The 25,329-nt window shown below is 34.2% G+C and overlaps 1 protein-coding gene across 2 annotated transcripts; it reads right to left on the bottom strand.

Annotated features, from left to right (window-relative positions):
- Positions 1-2,053: 2,053 nt before the first annotated feature.
- On the bottom strand, positions 2,054-9,957 carry LOC112722126 (protein HOTHEAD). Of its 2 annotated transcripts, XM_072206950.1 has the most exons (6): positions 9,413-9,957; positions 6,841-7,180; positions 5,523-5,824; positions 3,812-4,200; positions 2,962-3,527; positions 2,054-2,350 (listed from the first exon to the last, which is right to left on the bottom strand). In XM_072206950.1, the coding sequence occupies exons 2-6, from the start codon at positions 7,161-7,163 to the stop codon at positions 2,284-2,286; spliced, it is 1,647 nt and encodes a 548-aa protein (XP_072063051.1). In that variant the 5' UTR covers positions 7,164-7,180; positions 9,413-9,957; the 3' UTR covers positions 2,054-2,283. The 2 variants fall into 2 exon arrangements, with proteins under 2 accessions (XP_072063051.1, XP_025628882.1); XM_025773097.3 differs by lacking the exon at positions 9,413-9,957 and having other exon boundaries at positions 6,841-7,403.
- Between the last annotated feature and the right edge of the window lie 15,372 nt (positions 9,958-25,329).

Genomic DNA, 25,329 nt, shown 5'->3' with positions numbered 1-25,329 from the left:
CCTTGAGGGAGCGAGTTGAACCATTTGATCACTAGGCCTATAAGGGTTATTGGGAACCCCTGACATTGCACTGTGTCGGGGATTCCCTCTAGGTTCATCCATGTCTCAAAGGTACGCAGTCAGATGCTCCTGGGATCCTTAGTCTTGTTATAGCGCATGTCTGTTGGATTGTCAAAGTGTTTTTGCAGGCTAACCCGGAGGACTTTCTTGTCGAAAGGGGTCGCCCTTAGGATAACGGGTTTATTGTGCTGCCTTCTTTTTCCTAAGGGATCTGTTGTTCCCCAGTGGTGTGGATCTCGCTAACTTTGAGACCTTACTTCTTCTTGATAGGAGCGTTGGTCGTGCCCATCCTGGCGCCCGCTGGCTCGCCGTTCTGGCGACCTAGAGCAATGTCTCTTCTGAGGTTGTGTCCTCGACTGCACCTCAGAGCTAGGTATCGATTGGTAGTAATCTCAAGCAGCAACCTCTCTTTCTAAGTTCTGCAACCTGTGTTGCAACTCTTGAATGATTCAGGCGTTGTTGGTTCCTTTCTCACCGAAAGGGCGAGAACCAAACTCGGGGTGCGAGTTCCGGCTGTTCCATGGTTAATGATTGGATGTCACCGCCATGTGGACCACGCTCGATTTGTTGCTGGGTTGTTCTTATGGGGGGCGGGGGGTGGTTATACTCCCTATTCTCTTCGAGTGGGTGCTGGTTATCCATCGGTATAGAGGCCACTAAGCTCTTTTGCTGTGGATCCCACAGATGGTACCAATGTTCGGGAGTAACCTTAAATGATGGGATCCATAATCTGGCTGGGTCGGCGAGCTTTACGGTTTTCGGTCCAATCAAATGAATGGTGGGGGGTAACCTATAAAGACACTCCTACGCTTAAGTTAGAATGGATCTAAGAGGTAGGATTTTAAGTGTGTGTGCGCGTGTGCGTGTGTGCGTGTGTGGGGGAGCTCGTAGCTCCCCTTTATATACTTTTTGGCTCTCTTATTTTTTGGTTGGCTAAGATAGGAGAGATATTTGAATTCGAATATTGGTTAGCGATTTATGGCTATCCAGTAGGTCTAGGTTCTTGGGCCGAAGGAGCACGGATTGGGCTCGAGGGTCGAATTGTCGTTGGGTCGTTGAGGCCGGGATTCGAGTCCGTAACAATAACCCTTCCCTCACGCCAACTTATAACATCCAGACATTATCAACTAAGGATTTCAGCACAACTGATATTTTAGCCCTCAAAACAAATTAAATCATCGGAGACTGTTGTAGAAAACAGCCCCAACGCTGACATCTGACAACAACGCCCTCTGACAGGTTTGCCACCCACCCTGTTTTCCCACTGTCACTGGATTTGGGTGAAGACAAATGACGAGTAATCAACCCACACACCCATACTCTTCAGTCACTGCCGAACAACACTTGGACTTTCTCAGAGACAATTGCCCAAATATGAGTGCCCCTACATGAACGAGATCTTTGAAGCAGCTCAGCTTCGGTTTCCCACTCATACCTAATCGTGGACAATTACTTTTATTTCGTTGTTGCATTGTCTATTGCTATTATTTTCTGAGCCTCATTGGAGACATAATTATCACTCAAGTCACGATAGTGTTTTAAAGAAATCTGTTGACGACTAGCATACTGAAATACCAGGACAGGAGCCTGCCTCACCGGAAATGCTTCCGAATCTTTAAATGTTCATGGATAACTTTATGAATATAGAGAAATATTAGGTTTTTTTTGTTTTTTATTTTTACTTTATATTTAAATTAATATTAGTTAGTTCCCTTTTTTTTTTTTTACTAAAGGTGTTCACCTCTTAGTATTTTCTATAATATTAAGTGTTGTCGGAGTATATGAAAATTTTTGCTGTATTCCATTCATATTGTTACGCATTAATAAGGTTGAGAAGAGGGAAGTTGTTTCAAAGAATATAAATTTTTAAAATTTTAAACAATAAATAACCCTCCTTTTTAATGTATCACAAGATATATAAAAATAAAACAAAACAAATATTTTCTTTTATTCTTGAAACACCTAAGAACTTCTGATATTCAACATATAATAATTATGGAGAATCTTTCCTTATATTGGATTAATTGAAAGCGGTATGACCATGATGATATTGTTCAATTTCTTGTTTTTCTCATGTCACTCACAAACTTTATAAATTGATCTGATATTCTCACAAGAATTGTTTTTACATCTTTGTGCACTCAGTAGGTGTAAGTGGCACCTTTTGCTGAACCACTTATATGAAGGAAACAAAAAATACATTCTACCCGACTTTATTATAAATTACACTCTCCCCATTCCATCAGCATCAAAAGCAAGCCTCTCTTTCAACATTTTAACTCCCATGTACCTGCACCAAGACCAAATTCAAAGGAAGGGGGAACATGGTTTTGTTGACGATAACATATATCACCATTAATAATTTGGATTAGAATTCTCTTGTTTAATTTATCATTTTTATTTCTCCAATAATATTGATTAGGTTATTTTTTAAAAGAGTAAAAGGTCAAAATATAAATGAATATGCCTTTGCTTGCGACCTTTTTTTTTAAAAAAAAAAGAATAATATAGAATGTATTATAGTTTTTAATTTAAATCCATATATTATAATCATAACTATTTACATAATATAGGAAAAATAACACGATGAGGGATGACTTATACTCTTTTAAATCAAATTTGCTATTCTTATAAAATACTATTAAAATAAAAAATATAAATTTAAAATAAGTTAGATAAAACGTATATTTATATATAAATACATTATGGTGGATAATTTTTTTTCTGTATATAATTGACATTTTTGCTTTTAAATTCACAAGGTAATTTATTATCAAAATGTGTAGATAAATAAGGGAATAATATACAATTTTAGTATCACTTTTATTTTTTGATGTATGGGTTAAAATATAAAATAAAATAAAACAAATATGAGTAATTGTGTCATGGATGATTATTTACCTGCCAAGCATCATGACGGTGGCCTGAGGATTAGTTCCAGGAGAATAGTTAAAAGTTGAACCATCAATAACCCTTAATGCATCGACACCAAGAACCTTATAGTCGCTATCAACAACCCTGCCAACCTGGCAGCCGCCATGGTAATGCCAAATGGTCATGACGGTGTCCCGGCAGAACTGCTCCAACGACAGCGAAGAGTTCGAATGGCGAGGCAGCAGGTTGACGGGGGAGTTAGCGGTCATGTTGAGGAGCACGGGGACCGGCATGTTGACGTAGCGGAAGGGGGCGAAGGGCTTCGAGTCGATGACCTTCTCGATGGTTCTTAATCCTTGAACGCAGCGCTGCAGGTCGCGCGGTTCTTTGAAGTAGTTGAAGGTAACCGAAGGGTTGTCGTTGGGATTTAGGGTTCTCAACTCCATGTGGCCTGTTGAGATTGGACCCATGATTTTTTCCAGGATGAATCCTCCCCTGAATGCTGCGTGGTCCAGTGTGTCCATCATTTCTATTGCTTTTGCTAGTGCTTCGGGACTTCTTTGCTTTGGAGGCACTGTGGAAAATTGACCAATCTGCATTTTACACCATCTTTTAGTTATATCTAGCTAATTGATCTAAAATGAAAAAAAAATAATAAAATGAACAGATAAAAGTCTAATTAATCTTGAATTAAAGTAGTAAAATTCACATATCATAAAATTTATAAATTCAATAATTATTAACTTTTTATTTTATCATTTTATATGCATTTAGATGCTATTAAATTGTAAGAAAAAAATATTTTAACATAATAAAAAGAGATAAAAAAAAAAAAAAAAAAAGTTGCACGAATGAACAATATAGTGTTTTTAATTACCTTGGGGGAGAACATTCCGAAATCTCTGGGTGAGGTGCCGCCAGCAAAGTTTTCTCCGCTGGCAGCTTCAATGTAGGTGCCGAATTTGGTGATGCCGACGACCTCAATGAGGGATACCTCAACGGGCACCGGAGAAGGGATGAAGACGGCATTCATCGGGTTATCGGACATTCCTTGTCCTACCAATGGCTGCTCCAACGTTACATTTATGTTGTGGGCCCGAAGTTGCCTTTCAGGCCCAATTCCACTTAGCATAAGAAGCTGTGGGCTTCCAAGTGCACCGGCTGATACAATTATCTCGTTCCTGGGCCCTCTCCTAAGGTATGCCCTGTGTTTGCGCCCTAATGCGTCTCTGAACACTACTCCTTGGGCCTTCGGCCTTGACCCACCTGATTATTGGTTTTATTACTCAAATCACTCAGATCGAATGAAAAGAATTTTCCTAAACTAACAACGACAATATAACTCTGAAAAGATATCACCACAAATAATAAAAAAAAACTCGCTGAAAATTAAAAAACTACTATAAAAATAATTAAATATTAAATATATAGGTTAACTATCAAAAATGAACTTGAATTATTTTGACACTAATAAAAATACTATCGAATTATGTCTCAACAAAAATATCTTTAAATTATTTAAAAACGTGAAAAAACATTGGTATTTTTTTTTTGTTAACATAAAATTTTTTAGTTTATTAGAGTATATTTTTATCATATTTTAAAATTATTTGAAAGTATTTTTGTCAATAACAAAATTGGAGGCATTCTTGTCAACCACAAAATATTTTTGGTGGTTTATTCAAATATATATTATTAAAAAAGATATTTTAAAGATCAAATTTTGATTTGATTTAATTTTTTTAAACATAATTAGAAAACTAAGATATTTTAATTTTTAAATGTTTGTAATTTTATACTAAGTGGATTTTTTTAAATGACCAATTTTTAGAAAGATTGAAAAAAGAGGTTTAAGGATCAAATTTCGTTCTTATTTTTTTATACAATTTTTAAATAGTTATTCAAATATTTTTACAAAATTTAAATAAAATATTCAAATTACTTGTTGAATAGAAAAGACATTTGCCATTTGTGTTTATTATTTTTGTCATATGTTAACATTGTTTAAAGATATATTTGTAATTTATATGTTTCGAAATTATTTTTATCAACAATATAAATTTTGTGTATTATTTTAGTAATTTCTCAAAAAAAAAAAAATCCAAGGGCATAAAAGATGGGAAAAAATAGAAGGGAGGAATGATCATTGTATTGAGTTTTTCAAAACTGTTGAACAGCTAACTTTTGTTAGAAATGCAGTTTCCCTAATTTTTGTTAAAAAAACAAAGAATAATAGACATATTTTTTTTTTTATTTGTCAGCCCCTCTTTTTTTTTTTTTTGGTATATTTTTTTAGTTTTCCTTTTATTTATAAAAAAAATAGTCTATTTTTATATAACATTAACAAAGTATAATAATTTTAGGCTTAGTCTAATAATTTATTTTATTTAAAAAATAAAATATAATTTTTTTTTTTAATATCTTCGTTCACTTAAATTTTCCACTTTTATTTTACACCACGTAATAATTTTAGTAAATTATTAAACACTACTTCTTAAATAGTTAGCTCTGTCTCTACTAACATGATGATATATATATGGGATCTTAAAAGAAAAAGATTATTGATTTGATGGATTCTTTGAACGCACCTTTAGTACGAAACAATATCCTATGAACGCTGGCATGCAAGAGGACAGTGATCCGAGAAGGGTTTGCATACTGCAAAAGATCAGCAGAAGTGTGCCTGTATCCATTTTGGTCAAAAATGGTGCCACCAACCTTAGTCCCATAAATATGGTCGTAAGTGAAGCCATTGTTGGGGACCACACCTACCTCCAACAGTCCATCCCTCACCGCTGATTGCCATTGCTGAACCTTTGGCTCAAATGCTACCTTTTTCTCAACCCATCTGTATGCTTCATTCACTGCCCTTCCATCCCATCCCGCTTCCCTAGCAATACCAAAATCATAACAATAAATGAAATAATGTATGCTCAGCTTACTTTTTTAGGTTCAATTAATTTGTATAGTTAAAAAAAAATATTATATGCGCACCATAAATTAGTTACTATATATTTGTATATAAAATTATTAATATATGTCTTATTTAATTTATTTTTAATATATATTTTATATTTTAATATGTATTTTATATTTAACTTATAAATTTTATAAATTGACCTAATTTTATTTTTTGATGGTTTATTTTTTTGTTTTTAATTTTATAAAATGTTGTAATAAATGAATGTTTTTAGTGAAATTTAATTACCATTATATCTATTTGTTTTTTGAATTGAGTAAATTATACTATTAGATTAAGTGTATATTAAAAATTAATCACTAAGATAGCATTTAGAACAGAGAGACGAAGAGATTAAGACTGAGAGATAGAGAATGAAATAAGTCTCAGTATTGTATTTGGTGTAAAGTGGGAGACAGACTGAAATAAGAATGAAGCTCTAATTTACTTTGCATAATAATAAAATTAGAATTAATTAATTGAAATGGGATAATTTAGGTATAAAATGTTATTAAAGTTTCAATTTCGATCCTAAAAATTTCAATCTTTCTGTAATCTCATTTTCGAAAATACTGAAATACTGGAATTTTAATACCATTCTTTAGACAAACAAACATAATATTGTGTTTCAGTCTTTTAATCTTCATCTCAATATCTCAAAATAAACGATATTTAAGTCAATTATCTGTATAAAATATATATTGAAAATAAATTAAATACTATATATTTATAAATAAATATATAATGACTGATTTTTAATGTGTAAATAATAGTTTTTGATGAAATTATAATGTCCATCCTTAGGCAGAAATGGTTGAATTATATTAATATGTAAATAAAAGTTCAAAGACTTTTATTGTCTAACTACATTAGAAACCAAATAAAAGTTTGAATAACATTTGTCTATATAATACCCCTAAATTGTTTTAAATTTGTCCAAAGTTTACCTTATATAGTTGGGTCCAGCACGAGTATAGAAGCCGGCATTCAAACAACTTCCGCCACCAAGAACGCGAGCTCTTGAATTGATGACGCCATCTTCGGAGATGAAGCGCTGAGCGGGAGAGGTGGGGGAAGTGTCGGAGAGGGCGGCGCCAAAGGCGGCCAAGTTGGTGATGTTCGGGTTGCCATAGGGCGATCCGCCTCGTTCTAGAAGCAACACTCTGTAATTTTGAGACAATGTCGCTGCCAAGGGGCATCCGGCTGTGCCCCCGCCGATTACAATGTAATCGTAGTATGAGATGTTTGATGCTGTTGTTGCACTGCGCATAAATGTATAGTTTGGAACTGTATATATGTGAACCACACAAACAAAAGTTTAGTAATTAGAAACTCTCTTTCGTTTTTCTCCTTCAATCTTAATTTTAAATAGATGTGATTATTGAAATACCAAAATACAGTACCCTCTCATCTAAGATGAATGAATTTTGTTTGGAACAATAAATATATAGTATGCACATCATACTTTTTGCTGTCTTCAAACACGCACCTAATTTATCTAAAATGTAGCCCAAAATTAAGTTTCAATATTTTCTTCGTGCTTAACAAAATCATGACGCTGATTTTTTCTTTAAAAATATTAGTGGAAAATAATAGATCAAGAGACATCACATATTATATTATTTTCGGAGGTGCATGAATGGATGTATACTATATATTCCTTCATATCATCCTGATTCACTAGCTTGTTTGGAATAACTACGTAGTTTGTTCTGAAAGGATTTTCTCTTCATTAATTATACTATATATTCCTATATATCATCCTGATTCACTAGCTTGTCATATTCTTTGCAAGAGAAATTCTTATTTAGAGTGAATTCAATTATTCCTGCTCATTCTTAGTTTGCTCCCTTTTTTCTCTCTTAGTTTTTTTAAATCTAATGGACAAAATCACTTCATAAAATATATAAAAACGGAAATATTTGGTAACTAAAGAAAATCAGCCAAAAACAATCATAACTTGTCTTATTTAGCATTCATTAATTATTGCGACAGTTAATTAATGCTAAATAAAGCAAGTTCGGACTGTTTTTTTTTATTTTTTGTCTACCTATTATTACTTTGTGAAAGTCCTTAAGGTTCGCCCAAAAATGTGGTTGAAATAGTAGACAGTGAGGATCACATTAATTAAAAGATAGTAGACGTTAAATTCTGGTGAGCTAACAATGAGAAATGACATTTATTTAAATATGTAACTAACTATATTATATTATTACTTGCTGAAAATTTCTATACTTAATCAAATTCATTAATTCTAATTATAAGTATTGGTAAATAATTTTTCGAATTTTTATAAATTGACTTACAGGGCACATGACAAGTGACAACACAAGGAACTAATTTTATTTCAGTCTTAAATGGGTAGATAACAGTCTCGATCACCAGTAAATATTAGTAACATTATTTTGGACTGCCTCCTGTTTTACCATTAAATTGCCCTTTATTTCTATCTTTGGTCAAAATAAAAAATTAAAAAGAAACAAGGAAATGATACCAGGAAAACTAAGTGCGCTTACTCATCAAGCACAAGATAGCCTTCAAAATCGCATTTATACTAAGCTACTCACATACCAATAAAGTCTGAAAGATGCTATCCAGGCCCATTATTATGTATTTATTTATTACAGAAAAAATGAGATGTTATTACTTATTACAACCCCCCAAAAAATGAGAAAGAAAATAATGAAAGTAATAAGTCTCACTACTAATAATTCGTTCAAGAAGACTATAGAACAGTTATATATTATTATATTAGCAAGAAAACACAATTATTTATGCAAAATACATGAAATATTTCTAATTATAATTATGTCAAATTAAATTATGCAAGATACAATAAAGAAGTTTCAATGTTCCATCCATCCACTTCATTAAGATGGCAATATATTTGGTCATGTACTTCGGCTGAGCAAAATTAAATAATTAATTAACTAGTTACGTTAATTCATAGTGTAGTCATATTAGCATAAAGCAGTAGTATTGAGATGAAATTGCAGATGCATGTATATGTTTTCCAGCCTTCACAAGCAATCCGTGATTCCACCGCCAATAATAACAATATCAAATCCCCCGTCAGCTTTTACTTAATAGTTTAAGTTTTTAGAAGATGTAGTTTATAACAATATTAATCGACTTTTGTTTAATAATTTAAATTTTAAAAAAAATGTAGTTTTTGGTAATATTTTTATTTTTTATGACATCTTTTAATTTAGCAAGTTAAAGACTAATTTATTACGGATTAGAGTTTTATTTAAGAGTTGGTCATTGATTAATAGATTACTACATATACAAGACAATATTCGAATTCTCGACATTTGTTAGACAAGTGAGTTAATTACCTAACCAACCTAAATTAATTTTTAAAATATACTTAATATGTGTTTTTATAACAAGAGGTTGTTCTTTATTTATAATATTAAAAAGAAAATAGTAGTAGTTATGGATGTATACTGAACACACCTAGTATAGTCTAATCAATTATGGATCATAATAGAAAGAAGTTCAGAGTAAGTACATTACCTTTTTGACATGCTGAGGAGAAAGTAAGAAGAGAGCAAGAGTAGTAGGAAGAAGAATAAGCCTCAACCACCAAACATCCATTGCAGAAAGTAAAGCTGAACCTACTTCAGTTCAAAGTAATGAATAATCAAGTTTGCTGACCCTGAAACATGTTTTCTTTGCAAATTATATATATACTGTATATATAAATAAAATATAATAAAATAAAAATTGTAAAGCAATAATCCCCAACGATCTCGGCGGCTATAAGTTCTCGTAGTGTAAAGATGGCCTTAATATGTTTAATTTTGTCGTCAAATAATAATAACTAGCAACGGAATAGTAAAAGCATAAATAGCATGTGGTTAACACATATGTGTGGGACCATGCATGGCATCAACACAAAGATTCAAGAAAATGCAGACTCTGTGACATGTACACTCCCCGAAGTAATCGTTTTTAGGGTCAATGGAGTGAGCAAAATAGAAGGAAAGAATTAAGAGCTAAATATATGGCGAGAGATAGAGAGAGAGTATTGTCAGTATTTATTTATTTATTGGTTCCCATGTGAGCTTTTTGGAAACTTATAGCTATACTGTTGCGGTTTTCGAACAATTTCTTTGTCTATATTCATTTGTAACAGGGTGTTAGCATATTCTGATATGGTTAATTGGCTCGACATTCTTTTTTATCAATTTTTTAATCCGATTCCTTTAATAAATTAAGTTTCTAAGTTTAGAAGTTAAAGTGTGTTAATCCTAACTATTTCAACGTTTTAATTATGTTTCATTTTTGTTAGATATATAACTTAAGTTTTTAGAAAAAGTGATTTTATAATATTGTATAAGAGTTTTTATAACTTAAAAGTCTAGAATTTGATTTTTATTGACTCAAAATAAATTTTAGCGTAAGACAAATAAAAAGAAAAAAAATTTATACAAAAATTCATACTAATCTTTTCAAAGAAGTAATTTTTCGAACAATTTTAGATTACATATAGAGAATTAACTTTTTTTAATCAATTTTTTTTTTTTGGTTTCTAGTTTAAAAATTATTTTTTCTTTATCAATTATTCTCACTCTTGTATCTAGATTTGCTACTCTAGACACACACTACCAAACTTTCTCACTCTTAGCTTCCATTTTCTCCTTCCTCTGCTAACTTCCTTCATTGCAACTGTTTTGTTCAATGAGTTTGACAATATTGATGGGACAAAGAACATGTCTTAATAGTTGCAGTGGTAGCATGAAGAATCCAGTATCTCACCAACCATTACATGTGTTGTCTCTCGTCTTCCTTTCTCCCATCAAATCTTGTTAAAAGGAGATCAAACACATTGCCACGATAGAAGATCTCCAAAAAATTTACATCACCACACTGTGCTTGGAATTTCGTGAGATGAAAATTAGATTGAATCTTGTTGGATTTTAGATCTCGTCGAATATTGTCGAATCTCGCCACTTTCTCCCTATAATTTGTTGCGGCCTTGTTGTCCCCTCCCTACTCATTTGTGACACCACCTACTTCTTTCCCTCTAATGTCGATATATTACCAGAAATGCATTGAAAACTGTCAGATTTACCATCAAAATTTTTAATTGAGGCTTCTATAGGATTTAGCGTTGGAAGAGGCAACACAAAACGAGGATGATTGGTTTTTCCTTGAACATTACCGTCATATAGGTAATTGCGATGGAAAAGTCCGCAGAAAATGTTACAAATAACTAAATAAGTTTGCATCAAATGTTAGAGTCGAAATCACTGTCAGAAAATTCGACGATAACTAAAATATCTAAAACATGTTTCATTTAAGACAAGAACACTTACCATTGAATTTTTTCGCCTAAAAATCCAAGCGTACCATTAAACATACACCACAAGAAAAGTCCTGAATATCGTCGTATTTAGCGGCATTCTTTAGGGGGCGATTTTACCGTCGAATTTGCCGCGATTAGAACAACAAATTGGTCAGCGCAAAGATTTACTGTCAGATTTTTTTGCCAACAATAAATTCACTGGTAACTATTAGAGTGGAAAAAAAGACGTGAAAATTAGGGTGGAATTTACCGGAAAATTTAGTGAAATGTTGCGTTTTGGTAACTACTAATTCATAATTCGACAATAATGTTGCCCCAAATTCAAAACATGCAGCCCTCCTTACTTTTCGAACCCTTTCTTTCTCTACCCCTCTCCTCTCTCTTTTTCTCTCCCCTACAACCACCTTCAGAAGCCCTTCCGGCCTCCGCCAGCGCCGGTCACCACCAATCTCCTCCAACGATTGTGTAAACTCAGCTGGAACCCATTTATTGTCGCCGCTACTCCCTGTGTTGCTGGAGCTGCCTCCCTCCTCCAGGTAGATTCCTCATCCCTTTCCTTATTCCATCCCTTTTTTGTTTTTTTAGAAAAAAAACTCTAACCCTCCCTTTTTGAAGCAATCGTCTGTTCAGTCACCGTATCGGCTAAAATTTTTATATATGAATAATTTTAATGTGAAATACAAAAATATTTGATGATTTTGGTGTTCTACAGGGTTGTGGTAGTAGCACAAAACGTCACTGACGTTTTGCAATAAATTTTTTTTTTAATCATCAAAGAACAAAACTTCACTGACGTTTTGTAATAAAAAATATTATTTTAATTATTAAAACAGAAAACGTCACTGACGTTTTGTTAGAAAAATATTATTTTAATTGAAGAAACACAAAACGTCATTAACGTTTTGTAAATGGCCATAGTTGTGTTTAACACACAATTTGGTTCATGACGAAGGATTTCACCTCTAGTGATACAATATTAAAAAGAAAAAGTTCCACCGTATCACCGCACCATCCGAGCTGGCACCACGGTGAAAAGGTATGCAAACTATGAATATTTTAGCTTCATTGTATTTTTTTAAAAAGAATTATTTTTGATATATTTTGTGAATTAATATGTTAATGTGTTAATGTGTTAATGTTACATTGTATTTTTAATTTAGATTGTATAAATGTGTTAATGTGGAGAAGACTTTGAGAAAGACAGAAACAAAGAATTTTTTTTTTACAGAAATAAGATCATTATTATTGAGATAAAAATGAAAGAAGAAGTAAAGATCATAACTAGATTTAAATGTAATAGGAAAATTACAAATTTATTGACAATTTTATATTAATAGATTTTGTTATAAACTTTATTCCTATTACATAATGATTGCACAATTATGATATTAGGTCTTTTTATCCTTTTGAAAAAGAAAAGAAAATATAAAAGTTTTATTTCTTTTTAATAAAAATATGCATACCTTTTTTTGTTACTAATTTTTTATTCAATAATTTTTAGATTTTTTTAACTTAATTTTTATTTTAGAATTTTTTTTTGTTTGAACTTCGTGTATCTTAAATCGTGAGTTGTTCGTGTTGATATATAATAGATTTTTATCTCTAAACATATTAAATTGTTTAAATTTTTTTACGGACTCACTTTTCCTAAGATAGAGTTTTAGTGCAGAAGTGGGAGAAGGTTGCCTAGTAGCGCCTTCTCGAAACCCTTATTTCCTAGAAATTTGCAAAGTAATAAGGGGATGTGCACTAGAATAACTAGGATTTGATGTTTGCTTGAATGTGTGTTTGTTTTAATTTATGTTTGCAACTGTTTCTTTTGTGAAAATTGATAAAAAAAATTTTGTGGAAGTCTCTAAATTAAACAAAAACTCTGCTGCATTTATTAAAATTGTTTACAGACATATTTAATTTGTGAAAAATTGAAAATTATATTTAGTGGAGGATTCTAATTATAGACAAAACTCTGCCAAAATTTCTAAAATAAACTAATAAATTGTGTTATTGGTTGAATTTTAGGTTGTTTGCTCCAAAATGATTCCAAGTCATCGTTGATGTAAGATAGGGATAACAGTCAACTGGGAGATTTTAAAACTTGAATTCTTTAAAGGGATTGATCAATTTATTACATATGTCTTCAATATCAAACCGTTTAGGTCTCAAAAGGTATCTAGGTATCTGTACTATAAGTGTCGACTGACTAAGTGCTATAAGTACCTATATCCAGGTGTGTTTAAATGTGAATGGTTTGATCTAAGTCCGTGACTAGGAACACAAAAGCATCAGGACTACAAGATCATTAAAGTAAATGTGACCAGGAAGTATAGGTATTATGATTCTTTTATTCTACCTCAAAATGTAGGTCAAGTATACTATTTCCTATACCTAAAGTCATGAAAGTCTAGATGCGTAGTTGTGGTTAAGATTGAGCTAAGAGGTTGCATCGAGTCTGATGGGACAGAAAATCAAGAATCTTACCAAGTTGATGATCCAACTCCTTTAAAGATGATGGTTGATACTGGTGATCCGGTCATCTTTAGGTTAACTCTTACAGATGATGACATCATTGACTTTAGGGCAAACAACGGCATATTACCACCAGAGGAGGAGCATGATCAAGAAGAAGACGGGGTGGATGGGGACAAAGAAGAAAAAGACGAGTTCGATGATCAGAAAATTATCTCGGAAGAGGAGGATGGACCAGAGAAAAAAATGATGAATCCGAATAAGGGTAACCTTAGTATAGTTTGTATTGCACATCATTTTACATGCTAGCCTTATTTTATTTTATGTGTTTTTTTATTAGACTTCAATTATGTTGTCATATAATTAATTACATTGGACTTAACTATTTTTATTTTTGTTTCAGGTAGATATGACAACATGTAGAGGTGTCGAGAGGAGGATGACGACGATGACGATAATTATTGGGACCCGTAGTGATTAAAGTTTTGTTTTGCTTTGTTTAATAGTATTGATAATTTATCTTTTTGACTTTTTCTTTTGTACACTTGTTATTTCAGATTATAGTTGACTATCTTTATTGAAAATACTATTTGATTTTCATTACTTTGAATTTGAATATTAATTCTTGACATGTTAATGATGGTAGATCAGGTTCTAATTGGTATTTTGTATAACTATTAAAAAAATTAAAATTTAAGTTTACCATCGGTTGAATTCGTTGGAATTTATTAATTTAATTTAATTAATTATTATAAAATAATATATTATCGGAGAATAAATCCGACAATAATAATGTGCGAAACCCTAATTCATGGTGCCAAAGTATCGTCAATAATTTTTTGACGGTAACTCCCTCCACAAATTCGTCAATCAAATTTTTAAATTGGCCGAAAATTAGTGGCAGACAAAAAAATTTGCCAATAATAAATTAACGCAAGAATTTTATTATCTGAATCTGTCAGCCACTAAATCCAACTATAATAAATTTAGTGAATTTTTTTGGTATTTTTGCTGGTAAATCAAATAATATTTGGCGAATTTTTTGTAGTAATATTTTAAATTTGTGTCTCTCCCCTTATTTTAGAAATATGAACCCTCTTCTGAGACCCATTTTCTCTCTCAACCAAGCCACCACCTTTTTCCACAACCCCTTCTAGCCGCCATAGAGCTCTCTGTCGCTGCTACTGGAACTAGGGGTGGAAAAAGGTCAGGCGGCCTGCCAGGAGCCTGCAGCCTGGCCTGTGTTTTGCCTGGCCTGGCCTGGCCTGTTATAAAATAGGCACAGGCTCAAGCTGTTATAAAAGCCTTATTATATTAATAGGCCAGGTCCAGACTCACTAATTAGTCTTATTGGCCTGTTAGGCCTGTCTGAGCCTTTTAATACATAATTACATATATAAATAATTTTTTTATTATTAACAAAGTTATAAGATATTTTAATTTATTATATTTAATTATAAATAGTTTTGTATATTTTAAATACTTTAAAGTTTAAAAATTCTTATAAATATTAAATATGACATTTTACATATAAATATGTTTATTAAAAAATATTTTTTTTAAATAATATTTTTATTTTTGTAAAAAAAAATTAGCAGGCCTTTTAACAGGTTTCAGGCCAGGCCAAGCTGAATAACAGGCCAGGCTTAATACTTTAAAAAAAGCCTATAGCAAGCTATAAACCAGGCTCAGGCCAATCAACTATATGACAGGTTAGACCTATTAAGAGCAAAGACCCAAGAAAGTGAGTAGGTGACCGCCTCCAATATCGTGTCGTGTTTTGCTGCTCTCTTTATCTCTAGAGCCACTACTACCGTGTCATCATCATCCTCCTTCTTCCTTTGCCAAGGTCCTCCTCCTCCTCCCCCTCCCCTCCTCTTCCTCTTCCTTTTTCTTCTGCTTCAAAAAAAAAAAAACTAATTTGGTAGGTTATATTTCAATTTTTTAGTTTTAATTTTATTTTTCTTTTTTAATTACATTTTAATTTAAGAGATAATATTTAAGTTTTCTTAAAATAATTACTCAGAATGTAGGATTTTAATTTGATTAGTTTGATAAATTTATGTTATTTAGATTAGATAATTTTTAGATTTTTAAAAAATTTAGATCAATTTAAATCAATTAGCCTAATATAGTTCAATAGGTTAGTTTAATTGGTTAATTTATCTTAATTAGTTAGTTAGTATTTAATTAATTTTGAGATTGGGTTATTTTACTTTTGAATTTATTTTTGAAATGAAGTAATTTTTGGTTAGTTATGTTAATTTATGTATGTTACGATAATTTAGGCTATCTAGGTTAATTTAGGTTTGAAGTTAGGGTCTTTTACATTTTAGGTTAGGTTAAGTTAGTTAATTTTGATCAATTTAATTTATTTACGTAAGTGAGAGGGTAGGATTTATAAGTTAATTTAATTAATTTAGTAAATTTACTAATTTATCTCTTTTATTAGGATTTTGTAGTTTTTCTTTGATCGTGTTCTAGTTTGAATGGTGGAACATTAGTGCATTTATGGGTTATTCATGTAGTTTTAGGGTTAGTTTTTTCTTAGTATAAATAAATTCTTTATGTTTGGACTTAATTTTTTTGGGTTAGATTTGTAGGACAAAAATGGGAGAAGATTGTCTAGTAGCGCCTTCTTAACTTTTTGTTTGCGAAAAATTACGAAGTAATATTGAGATACACACTAAAACAGATAAGATTTTATACTTGATTAAATAGTTGCTTGTTTTTAATTATAATTACAATTATTTACTTTGTAAAAAATGAGAATGTTGTTTAGTTGATACTTCTAATTTAAGAGGAAATTCTGCTGAATTTTCATAAAAAAATTTAAAGATATGATTTGAATTATGTTAATATTGTAATTGAAATTGTTTAGTTTGGAATAGTTGAAAATATAATTTGGTAGAGGTCTCTAATTATAGAAGATTATGACTTTGTTGATGTTTAGGTTGTTTGTGATACAATAGGGATAGTCATATTGTTGGAAGGCTTTGGTCCATGGTATAACATATAAATTATGTATTCAATGTGTATGAAATTTATATTTTTTGTATTCAAAGTTTTATATAATTTTGTTTGTTTTCTTAGGATGGTAGGATCTTACACATCAGAAAAAATATACTAACACGATCCAGTGAGCTAGCCAGGTCATTTCTCATATGAACTAGTTTCGTTCATGTAGCCTACATGCTTAAGTGGGACCATGATTGGGAGTTGGTGTCTGCTTTCATCGAGAGGTGATGTCCGTTCACACACTTTTTATTTGTCATGTGGAAAGATGATGATCATTTTGCAGGATGTGGCTTACCAGTTGGGACTTTAAACGGCAGGAAATCCTACTATTGGCTGCATGACGAGGTAGGATCTGTTCTATAGTGGACATATTATGGAGGATTTATGTTTGCATTTTTTAGGAGCCTGACAGACAATATTAGAGTAAGTAGGTCGTCAATTTATTATGGTTCCGGAAGAGTGTGTGTTAAGGTTTAGATGAGGATTCCATGGAAGAACGATATATGCAGTACACCAAATGGTATATCATGCAGATTAAAAGAGATATGCTGTTTTTGGATACGTCAAACTCCTGAGTCCATATGAGGTGGCTGCCACTTTTAGAGAATCTTAATCAGTTTGGCCAGATGTCTTGAATTCTGTTGTGCTGTCCTTTTGGAGGTTTTCCTTGGCTCAGAGATATATATTCCTTTTTATTTGTTTTATTGTTCTAAAAAATTTCAAAAAAAATGTTTAATTTAGCGCCGAGTGCGTTGGAACTCCCTTTCCTTTATTTTGAATTCAAATTCCACAACAAATCCCAAGATTTTCTCTGCCAATCGCATAATCTTCTCACCTTTCAAATCTTCTGATTGTATCCCCCTTCCCCATGATTCCCTCCTCCTTCCCCATACCCACCTACCCCAACACTCATAACTCCCCCCATTCTTCCTCCGTAACCCTCTTTCTTTATTCCATTTTCTTTTCTTTTTTGAATTTTACTCCACCCTCCCCCCAATATAAATACCCCCCACCCTAAACCATCTTCACACAACAACAACAATTACATCTTCTTCTTATTCATTCTTCTCCCTCCATATAACCCATGCCCCCTCACTTTCTTCCTCCCCCTCTTATTTCTTTCATTCTTCTTCTCTTTCTACCATATCAAACCTCCATTCCCACATCTTCTTCTTCACTCTTCTTCTTTTTCACACGCTGCCCTCCTCTTCCTTTCCTAAACCCAAGCGAACCTTTCCCGCTCTTTGTTCCCTTTTATTTTGTTTGGAGATGAGAAAATTTTTAAGTTTGGTGTTATCGCGCCGCTCTTTTTCTATATTTGTTCAATGACACCAAAGGGAGGAGTCTTCTTCAAGAAAGAAGAAGGTCAAGGCACCTCAAACTAGAAATTTTGACTCAAATAGGTTCTCCTCTAAGTTACATGAGGAGCACTTTTTTGTTATCACAAGCAAGAAGAAGGTGATCCCTGAGGTTAAGTTCGACCTCAAGCCGGAAGAATATCCGGAGATTCGGCAACAAATAGAGAGAAGAGGTCGGTAACTATTGAGCAATTCGCATACTGATGTGGGCCAGCTAAAAGTCCAAGAATTTTACGGTAATACGTGAATGAGAAGAACTATCAAACTTATGTGAGGGGGAAGGTCTTGGACTTCAATTCAATGATGGTAAGGGCGGTTCTTCGACTTCTTCCTTCGAGTCATGATTCGAACACTTATAATGAGAGGATGAGCCAGGACCAGAGATATGATCAGGTGCTTGCACACATCTGTCTTCCAAGAGCTCAGTGGAGGTTGAGTTCAGATAGGCAACCGAACTAATTAGGGCGGCATGACCTCAAGCCAGCTGCTAGAGGTTGGTTGGAGTTCATCCAACGCTCCATTCTTTCGATTAGCAACCACTCGGAGTGTATTGTGGATAGAGCTATCATGACCCGCTGTATCATGATTGGCTACGAGTTGGAGGTGGAGGATATCATTCCACAACAGATATATAGCATCGCCTCCAACTCCTCCACACATGCAAAGGTAGCCTTCCCTCATATCATTTACCGCCTTTGTGAGGTCGCAGGGGTCCTCTTTGATAATGATTTCCTTATTCTCATTGAGCGGCTAATTTCTAAGAAGGCTATGGAGCATGCGAGAGAGTATGCAAGGGCTCCGAGGGGAAAGTCAACCCGAAGAAGAAGAACAACAATATCCTCCACCACCTCTCATGCCTTAAGGGCACTACTTTCCACCTCAGGAGTATTGGCAGCAGCTGACCTTATCCCTTGAGTATATGAGGATCACCCAAGATAGCCACAGTGTCCTCCTCCATCAGATTGTGGCAGAGCAAGAGAGTCAGTGCCATACACTTCTCCAAGTCAGACAAGATATAGAGCGACTAAGAGGACCACATGAGCACAGCCTAAGGAGGGAGATGGTCGCCATAATGACTGAAGTAGTTGAGTTCCTTTCATTCTACTTCCTTTTCGTATTGCTTATGTTATTTTTCTATTTTCTATTTCCTAGTTTTACTATTTAGTGCATGATTCTTCATTTTCTGTTTCCTTTAGTTTAGTTAGTTCTTAGTTTTATGTTTTTATTTTCAATGGTGTCTCATGTACTGTCCTCAAGAAGTATTCAAAAAAAAGAGAAAAAAAATGCAGTTTAATTTTAGAAATTGAGTCTATTTTACAATTTCCTTGTCATATTGCATATGGTTGTGTATATATACTTGTGATTGTAGATACATTAAGAGAATGAGATACGAAGTTCGTTAAACAAGAAGAATGTTGACTCTTGAGGAATAAGAGCTTAGAGAAGTGTTATGAAACCTCCAAAGATAAGAAAGAGGTTGATCCTTGAACCAAAAGAATTGAAAAGAAAAATAAGAAAAAGAAAGAAAAAGAAAAAGCAAGAAAATAAAAAATAATGATGAAAAGATAAAAAAGAAAAGTCAAGTTGCAAAGCTCTGAGAATCAATGGTTGAGATCCAAATATGTCCCCGTGGTGTCTTTTGTCCAAGGATGGCTTGGGTGACTAGATTCGAGGGGTGCTTCATCACCTAATAACTTGGACCAATTGGTCCGGGATTATCGATTGAAAACCCATTACACAAGTCACCTTGAGACAAGACATTTAGCAGTCCAAAGAGACTTTGGGCATTGATGTTTGGGATCAAAATCTCAGCTATATGCTTGTGCTACAACTGTGTCAAGGAGAGACTTGAGTAACTAGATCTGCGGGGTCCCTTATCACCTGGTAACTTGGACCAACTGGTCCGGAATTACTGATTGAACGTCACTATCAGGAGTCGCCTTGAGACGGAGCATTTAGAGTTGTCAACAAAAAAATTCTCTCTAAGCTCAAAGAAGAAAATTCAAGGATCAATCCAAAATTAATGGGAGTGAGATTTCATTACATTATCTGGGTTCCAATTTCTTTAAGGAGTTGGCATTCCCAAGGTTTCAAGGAACAATGAAAAATAAGGAAGCATTCATGATCAGAAGTGTGCTAAATCCCACTTATAAGACAACGAAAAGCTTCAAGGGAACTCCAACTTCTTATCAAACCCACTTTAGTTCTCTAGTGTTCAAGTTGCTTGAGGACAAGTAGCACTTTATGTTTGGTATTGTGATGCTCACATCTTTTCTGTATAATTTATATGCCATTCTGTTGATTTATTAGAGGATTTTAGTGGATTATACCCCATTGGATGCTACTTTAAGTTTCTGTGGTTATTTGTTGATTTTAGATAGTATTCGGATGAAGAATTATTGAAAAATGCATGAAGAAGCAAAGGAGACTCATGCATACACATATGCTACACGTACGCACGGCTGAGCAAGCTCAACAAGGCCAATTCTCCTCTGGACAAGTGGCGCTAAATGCCAAGCTCAACAATGCATTCTGTTTGGGTGGCGCTAAACACCCAATCATCGGTGTTTAGCGCCAATAGCGATATTTTGAAGGGGGACCACACGTGCAACAAGAATTAACGGAAGGCTTTATGATTTGATTTCAAATCAAATAACTAATTAGAAAATATTCATTAGTTTTAATTTAAGTTTAAATCAATTTCAATTAGGACTATAAATTAGATAGAGATTCGCTCTCGCGGAGAACTCTTCTCCTAATTTTCATTTCACAATTTACATTTTTTCTCTCCTAGGGTTTTTTCTACACCATGTGCCACTAAACCTCTATTGTTAATGTTAGGAGCTCTGTTTACTTTGATGGATTAATAATTATTTGATCCTCTGCTCTTGATTAATGCATTAATTTATGGTTAGGAATTGGTTTTGTTCTTCATCCTACGGATTAGTGTGTATTAGGAAATAACTCTAATCTAACTCGAATTCTCTTGAATCTTGGAAAATCTATATCATTAGAATTCCAGCTTGAAACCCTTTCTCACAATTCCTTAATTATCTGGACTTAATGTGGTATGTGACATATAACTACATCATCACAGCTCTTGCAATATTGACTTCAGAGCGGTTACTTGTGGGGAGTATAGAACGCCCAATGAAGTCTAGCCATCCTCTAGCAACAGGCTTGAGGTTTTTCCTTTTTAGCTGGCATAGCTCCCCTTTTGTATTCTCAATCCATTGAGTTCCGGGCAGGCATATGTCCTTTAGGACTTGATCTAGCTTTTGGTTGGCTACAACCCTTCTGTTGTATGACTCACGGTCATCCTTTTGCAGAGGTAATTTGAAGACCTCTCTCACCCTATCCAGATGAAAGTACATGATCTTCCCTCTGACCATGGTGTGAAAAGTATGGAGGGTTGTTCCATATTTCTTTTGCTTATCTGTCATCCATAGATTTGCATAGAATTTTCGGATCATGTTGTATCCAACATTTAACTCGGGATTACTTAGAATCTCCCAGCCTCTCCTTCGGATCTGCTCTTGGATCTCTGGGTATTCTTCTTCTCCAAGGTTGAATCCTACTTCAGGGATTACTGGCCTTTTGCTCATTATCTTATGATAATGTTCTTCATGCTGCTTGGTAAGGAATTGAACAGGTTTGAAAACAACTATTGAGTTGTCTTCTTTCTTGTTCTTTAGGGGCGGTCTTGCCACTTTTTGGAGCCATGAGATTGAATTCTTGATGAGAGAACAGGGCTCCTGTCACACCAAACTTAAAAATTTACTCGTCCTCGAGCAAAGAATGAGAAAGGAAGAACTAGAAAAGAGAATAGAAGAAGAAAGAGAAGAGAGAATTCGAATAAGAGGTGGTGAGTGAGGGAGAGAGGGCATGGCACACACATATATAGGGAGGGGGAGGGATTTTCGAAAATAAGCATAAATAAAAGATAAAGATTTTTGAAAAAGATAAAAAAGATAAGTTAAATTTAAAAGATAAGAAAAGATTTTAAGAGGATAGAAAAGGCATTAAAGACAAGATATGATGTATGAAAAGGATTTGAATGTTTAATAAAAGATATGAACAAGATAAGAAAAGATTTTGAAAAGATTTTGAAAACAAGTTGTAAAAGATATGAAATTTTGAAAATGATTTAAAAGAAATTTGAAAAAAAATGTTTTAGTTTGAAAATTAAATTGAAAATAAAATATTTGAACAAGATTTAATTTAAAAATCAAAGGAAATTTGAAATTGAATTGGAAAAAGATGAGTTGAATAAAAAAAAGATGAAAAATTTGAAGTTACATCCATGCTGCCCTGCTGGCATTTAAATGCCCAGAATGCAGGCAGTCTGGCGTTAAACGCCAGAGTACTCCTCCCGTCAGGGCGTTAAATGCCCAGCCAGGGCTCCCTGGCTGGCGTTTAACGCCAGGTTGATGCTCCTCCTTGGGCATTAAACGCCTAGCCAGGGCCTCCTGGCTGGCGTTTAATGCCAGACTTATGCTCCTTTTAGGGCGTTAAACGCCCAGCCAGGGCCTCCTGGCTGGCGTTTAACACCAGGCCTGCTGTCTCCATGGGCGTTTAAATGCCCAATTACCTACCCTTTCTGGCGTTTAAATGCCAGAGAGATCCTTACTCCAGGGTATTCTATTTGTTGTTCTGCATCATTCTGTCTCTGTTTAAGCACTGTACATTATCACTAACATTAAAATTGACTTAAAACATAATCAAAATTAATTAAAAAAAATAATTAAAATAGAAGTAATTAGAGAATTAATAACATATAAGGAATCATTGGGTTACCTCCCAACAAGCGCTTCTTTAGTGTCTTTAGCTGGACTTCACTGTACTTAACTTAGTAATAGTGTTGAGCCTCCTGGCTCTATATTGCCTTCAAGGTAATGTTTGACCCTCTGTTCATTGACTGTGAACCTGTTTTCAGGATCTTTTCCTTGAAGTTCTATGTGGCCGTAAGGTGATACTCTTGTAATCACATACGGTCCTTTCTAGCGGGATTTGAGTTTCCCAGGGAATAATCTGAGCCTTGAGTTGAAGAGCAGGACTTTTTGTCCTGGTTCAAAGACTCTGGAAGCTATCTTCCTGTCATGCCACCTCTTTGCCTTTTCCTTATAGATCTTTACATTTTCAAATGTATCTAAGCGGAATTCATCCAACTCATTTAGCTGGTGCAGCTGTTTTTCTCCTACTGCCTTAGCATCAAGGTTGAGGAATCTAGTAGCCCAATAGGCTTTGTATTCTAATTCCACTAGCAAATGACATGATTTCCCATATACTAACTGATATGGTAAAGGTCCAATGGGGGTTTTGAAAGCTGTTCTGAATGCCCACAGAGCATCATCAAGCTTTCTAGCCCAATCTTTTCTAGAGGCACTTATTGTCCTCTCTAGGATTCGCTTTAGTTCTCTATTTGAGACTTCAGCTTGCCCATTTGTTTGGAGATGATACAGTATTGCTACTTTGTGGCGACCTCCGTAACAGCTTAAGACAGAATCTAGCTGTCTGTTGCAGAAATGAGTTCCTCCATCACTGATCAGTGTCCTAGGGACACCAAATCTGCTAAAGATGTTCTTTTGGAGAAACTTTATTACTACTCTAGTGTCATTGGTGGGTGTTGCTATTGCTTCAACTCATTTAGACACATAATCTACTGTCACAAGGATGTAGGTGTTTGAGTATAAAGGCGGGAATGATCCTATGAAATCTATACCCCATACGTCAAACAACTCAATCTCTAGGATTTCTTGTTGAGGCATGCTGTGACCATGAGGAAGGTTGCCAGCTCTTTGTCAACGATCACAGTTACGAATGAACTCTCTAGAATCCTTAAAGAGAGTAGGCTAGTAAAAGCTACTTTGGAGAACCTTAGTGGCTGTCCGCTCACTTCCAAAGTGTCCTCCATAGTCAGAGCTATAGCAATGCCATTGAATTCTTTATGCCTCTTCTTCAGACACAAAGCATCGGATTATTCCATCCGAGCATCTCTTAAAGAGATATGACTCATTCCATAGGTAATATTTTGCATCATGCATGAGTTTCCGGGCTTGCTGCGTGGTAAACTCCTTGGGAATGAATCATATAGCCTTATAGTTTGCAATATCTACAAACCAAGGTACTGTCCGGATGGCATAGAGTTGCTCATCTGGAAAGGATTCAGATATGTCAGTGGAGGGAGAAGAAGTCCCTGCTAGTGGCTCAATCCGGGACAAGTGATCAGCCACCTGATTTTCTGTCCCTTTTCTATTTCTAATTTCTATATCAAATTCTCGCAGGAGCAACACCCGTCTTATAAGTCTGGATTTAGAATCCTGCTTAGTAAGTAGATACTTTAGAGCAACATGGTCAGTATAAATAATGGCCTTAGATCCTACTAGATAGGATCTGAACTTGTCAATGGCATAGACCACTGTAAGTAGCTCATTTTCTATAATAGTGTAGTTTTTCTGCGCATTATTTAATACACAAATAGCATAATAAATGACATGCAGAAGCTTGTCATGTCTCTGCCCTAGGACTGCGCTGATTGCATGATCACTTGCATCACACATTAGCTCAAATGGTAAGTCCTAGTTGGGTGCAGAGATGATAGGAGGAGTGACAAGCTTGGCTTTCAGAGTTTCAAAGGCTTGCAGGCATTCTTGGTCAAAGACGAATGGAACATCAGTGGCCAAGAGATTACACACGGGTTTTGTGATTTTTGAAAAATCTTTTATGAACCGCCTGTAAAATCCTGCATGTCCTAGGAAACTTCTAATTGCCTTGACATTAGTAGGTGGAGGCAAGCGTTTTATCACTTCCACCTTAGCTTGATCCACTTTTATACCCTTATTTGAGATCCGATGTCCAAGAACAATGCCTTCAGTTACCATGAAGTGGCATTTCTCCCAGTTCAAAACTAGCTTTATTTCTTGGCATCTTTTTAGAACTCGAGTTAGATGATCAAGATAGGAGTCAAATAAGTCTCAAAAAACAGAGAAATTATCCATGAATACTTCAAGGAATTTCTCTACCATATCAAAGAAGATGGATAGCATACATCTCTGAAAAGTGGCAGGCGCATTGCACAGGCCAAATGGCATTCCTCTATAGCGAACATGCCAGATGGACATGTGAATGCTGTCTTCTCCTGATCCTGTGGATCTACTGCTATTTGATTGTACCTGGAATATCCATCCAGGAAACAATAAAAAGCATGACCTGCTAGTCTTTCTAGCATTTGGTCAATGAAGGGTAAAGGAAAGTGATCTTTCCTGGTGGCGTCATTAAGT

This window comes from Arachis hypogaea, chromosome 11 (genome assembly GCF_003086295.3).
Source record: "Arachis hypogaea cultivar Tifrunner chromosome 11, arahy.Tifrunner.gnm2.J5K5, whole genome shotgun sequence".
Taxonomy (NCBI): domain Eukaryota; kingdom Viridiplantae; phylum Streptophyta; class Magnoliopsida; order Fabales; family Fabaceae; genus Arachis; species Arachis hypogaea.
This window is presented reverse-complemented; position numbering and strand designations above follow the sequence as displayed.

Bases quoted from the DNA above. Each gene is read 5' to 3' on its own strand.
- LOC112722126 (XM_072206950.1), bottom strand. From the start codon at position 7,163: ATGCGCAGTGCAACAACAGCATCAAACATCTCATACTACGATTACATT. The intron at 4,201-5,522 runs GTGCGTTCAAAG...ACCAATAATCAG, and splicing joins GATATTGTTTCGTACTAAAG to GTGGGTCAAGGCCGAAGGCC. The intron at 3,528-3,811 runs GTAATTAAAAAC...TGTAAAATGCAG, and splicing joins TCGGAATGTTCTCCCCCAAG to ATTGGTCAATTTTCCACAGT.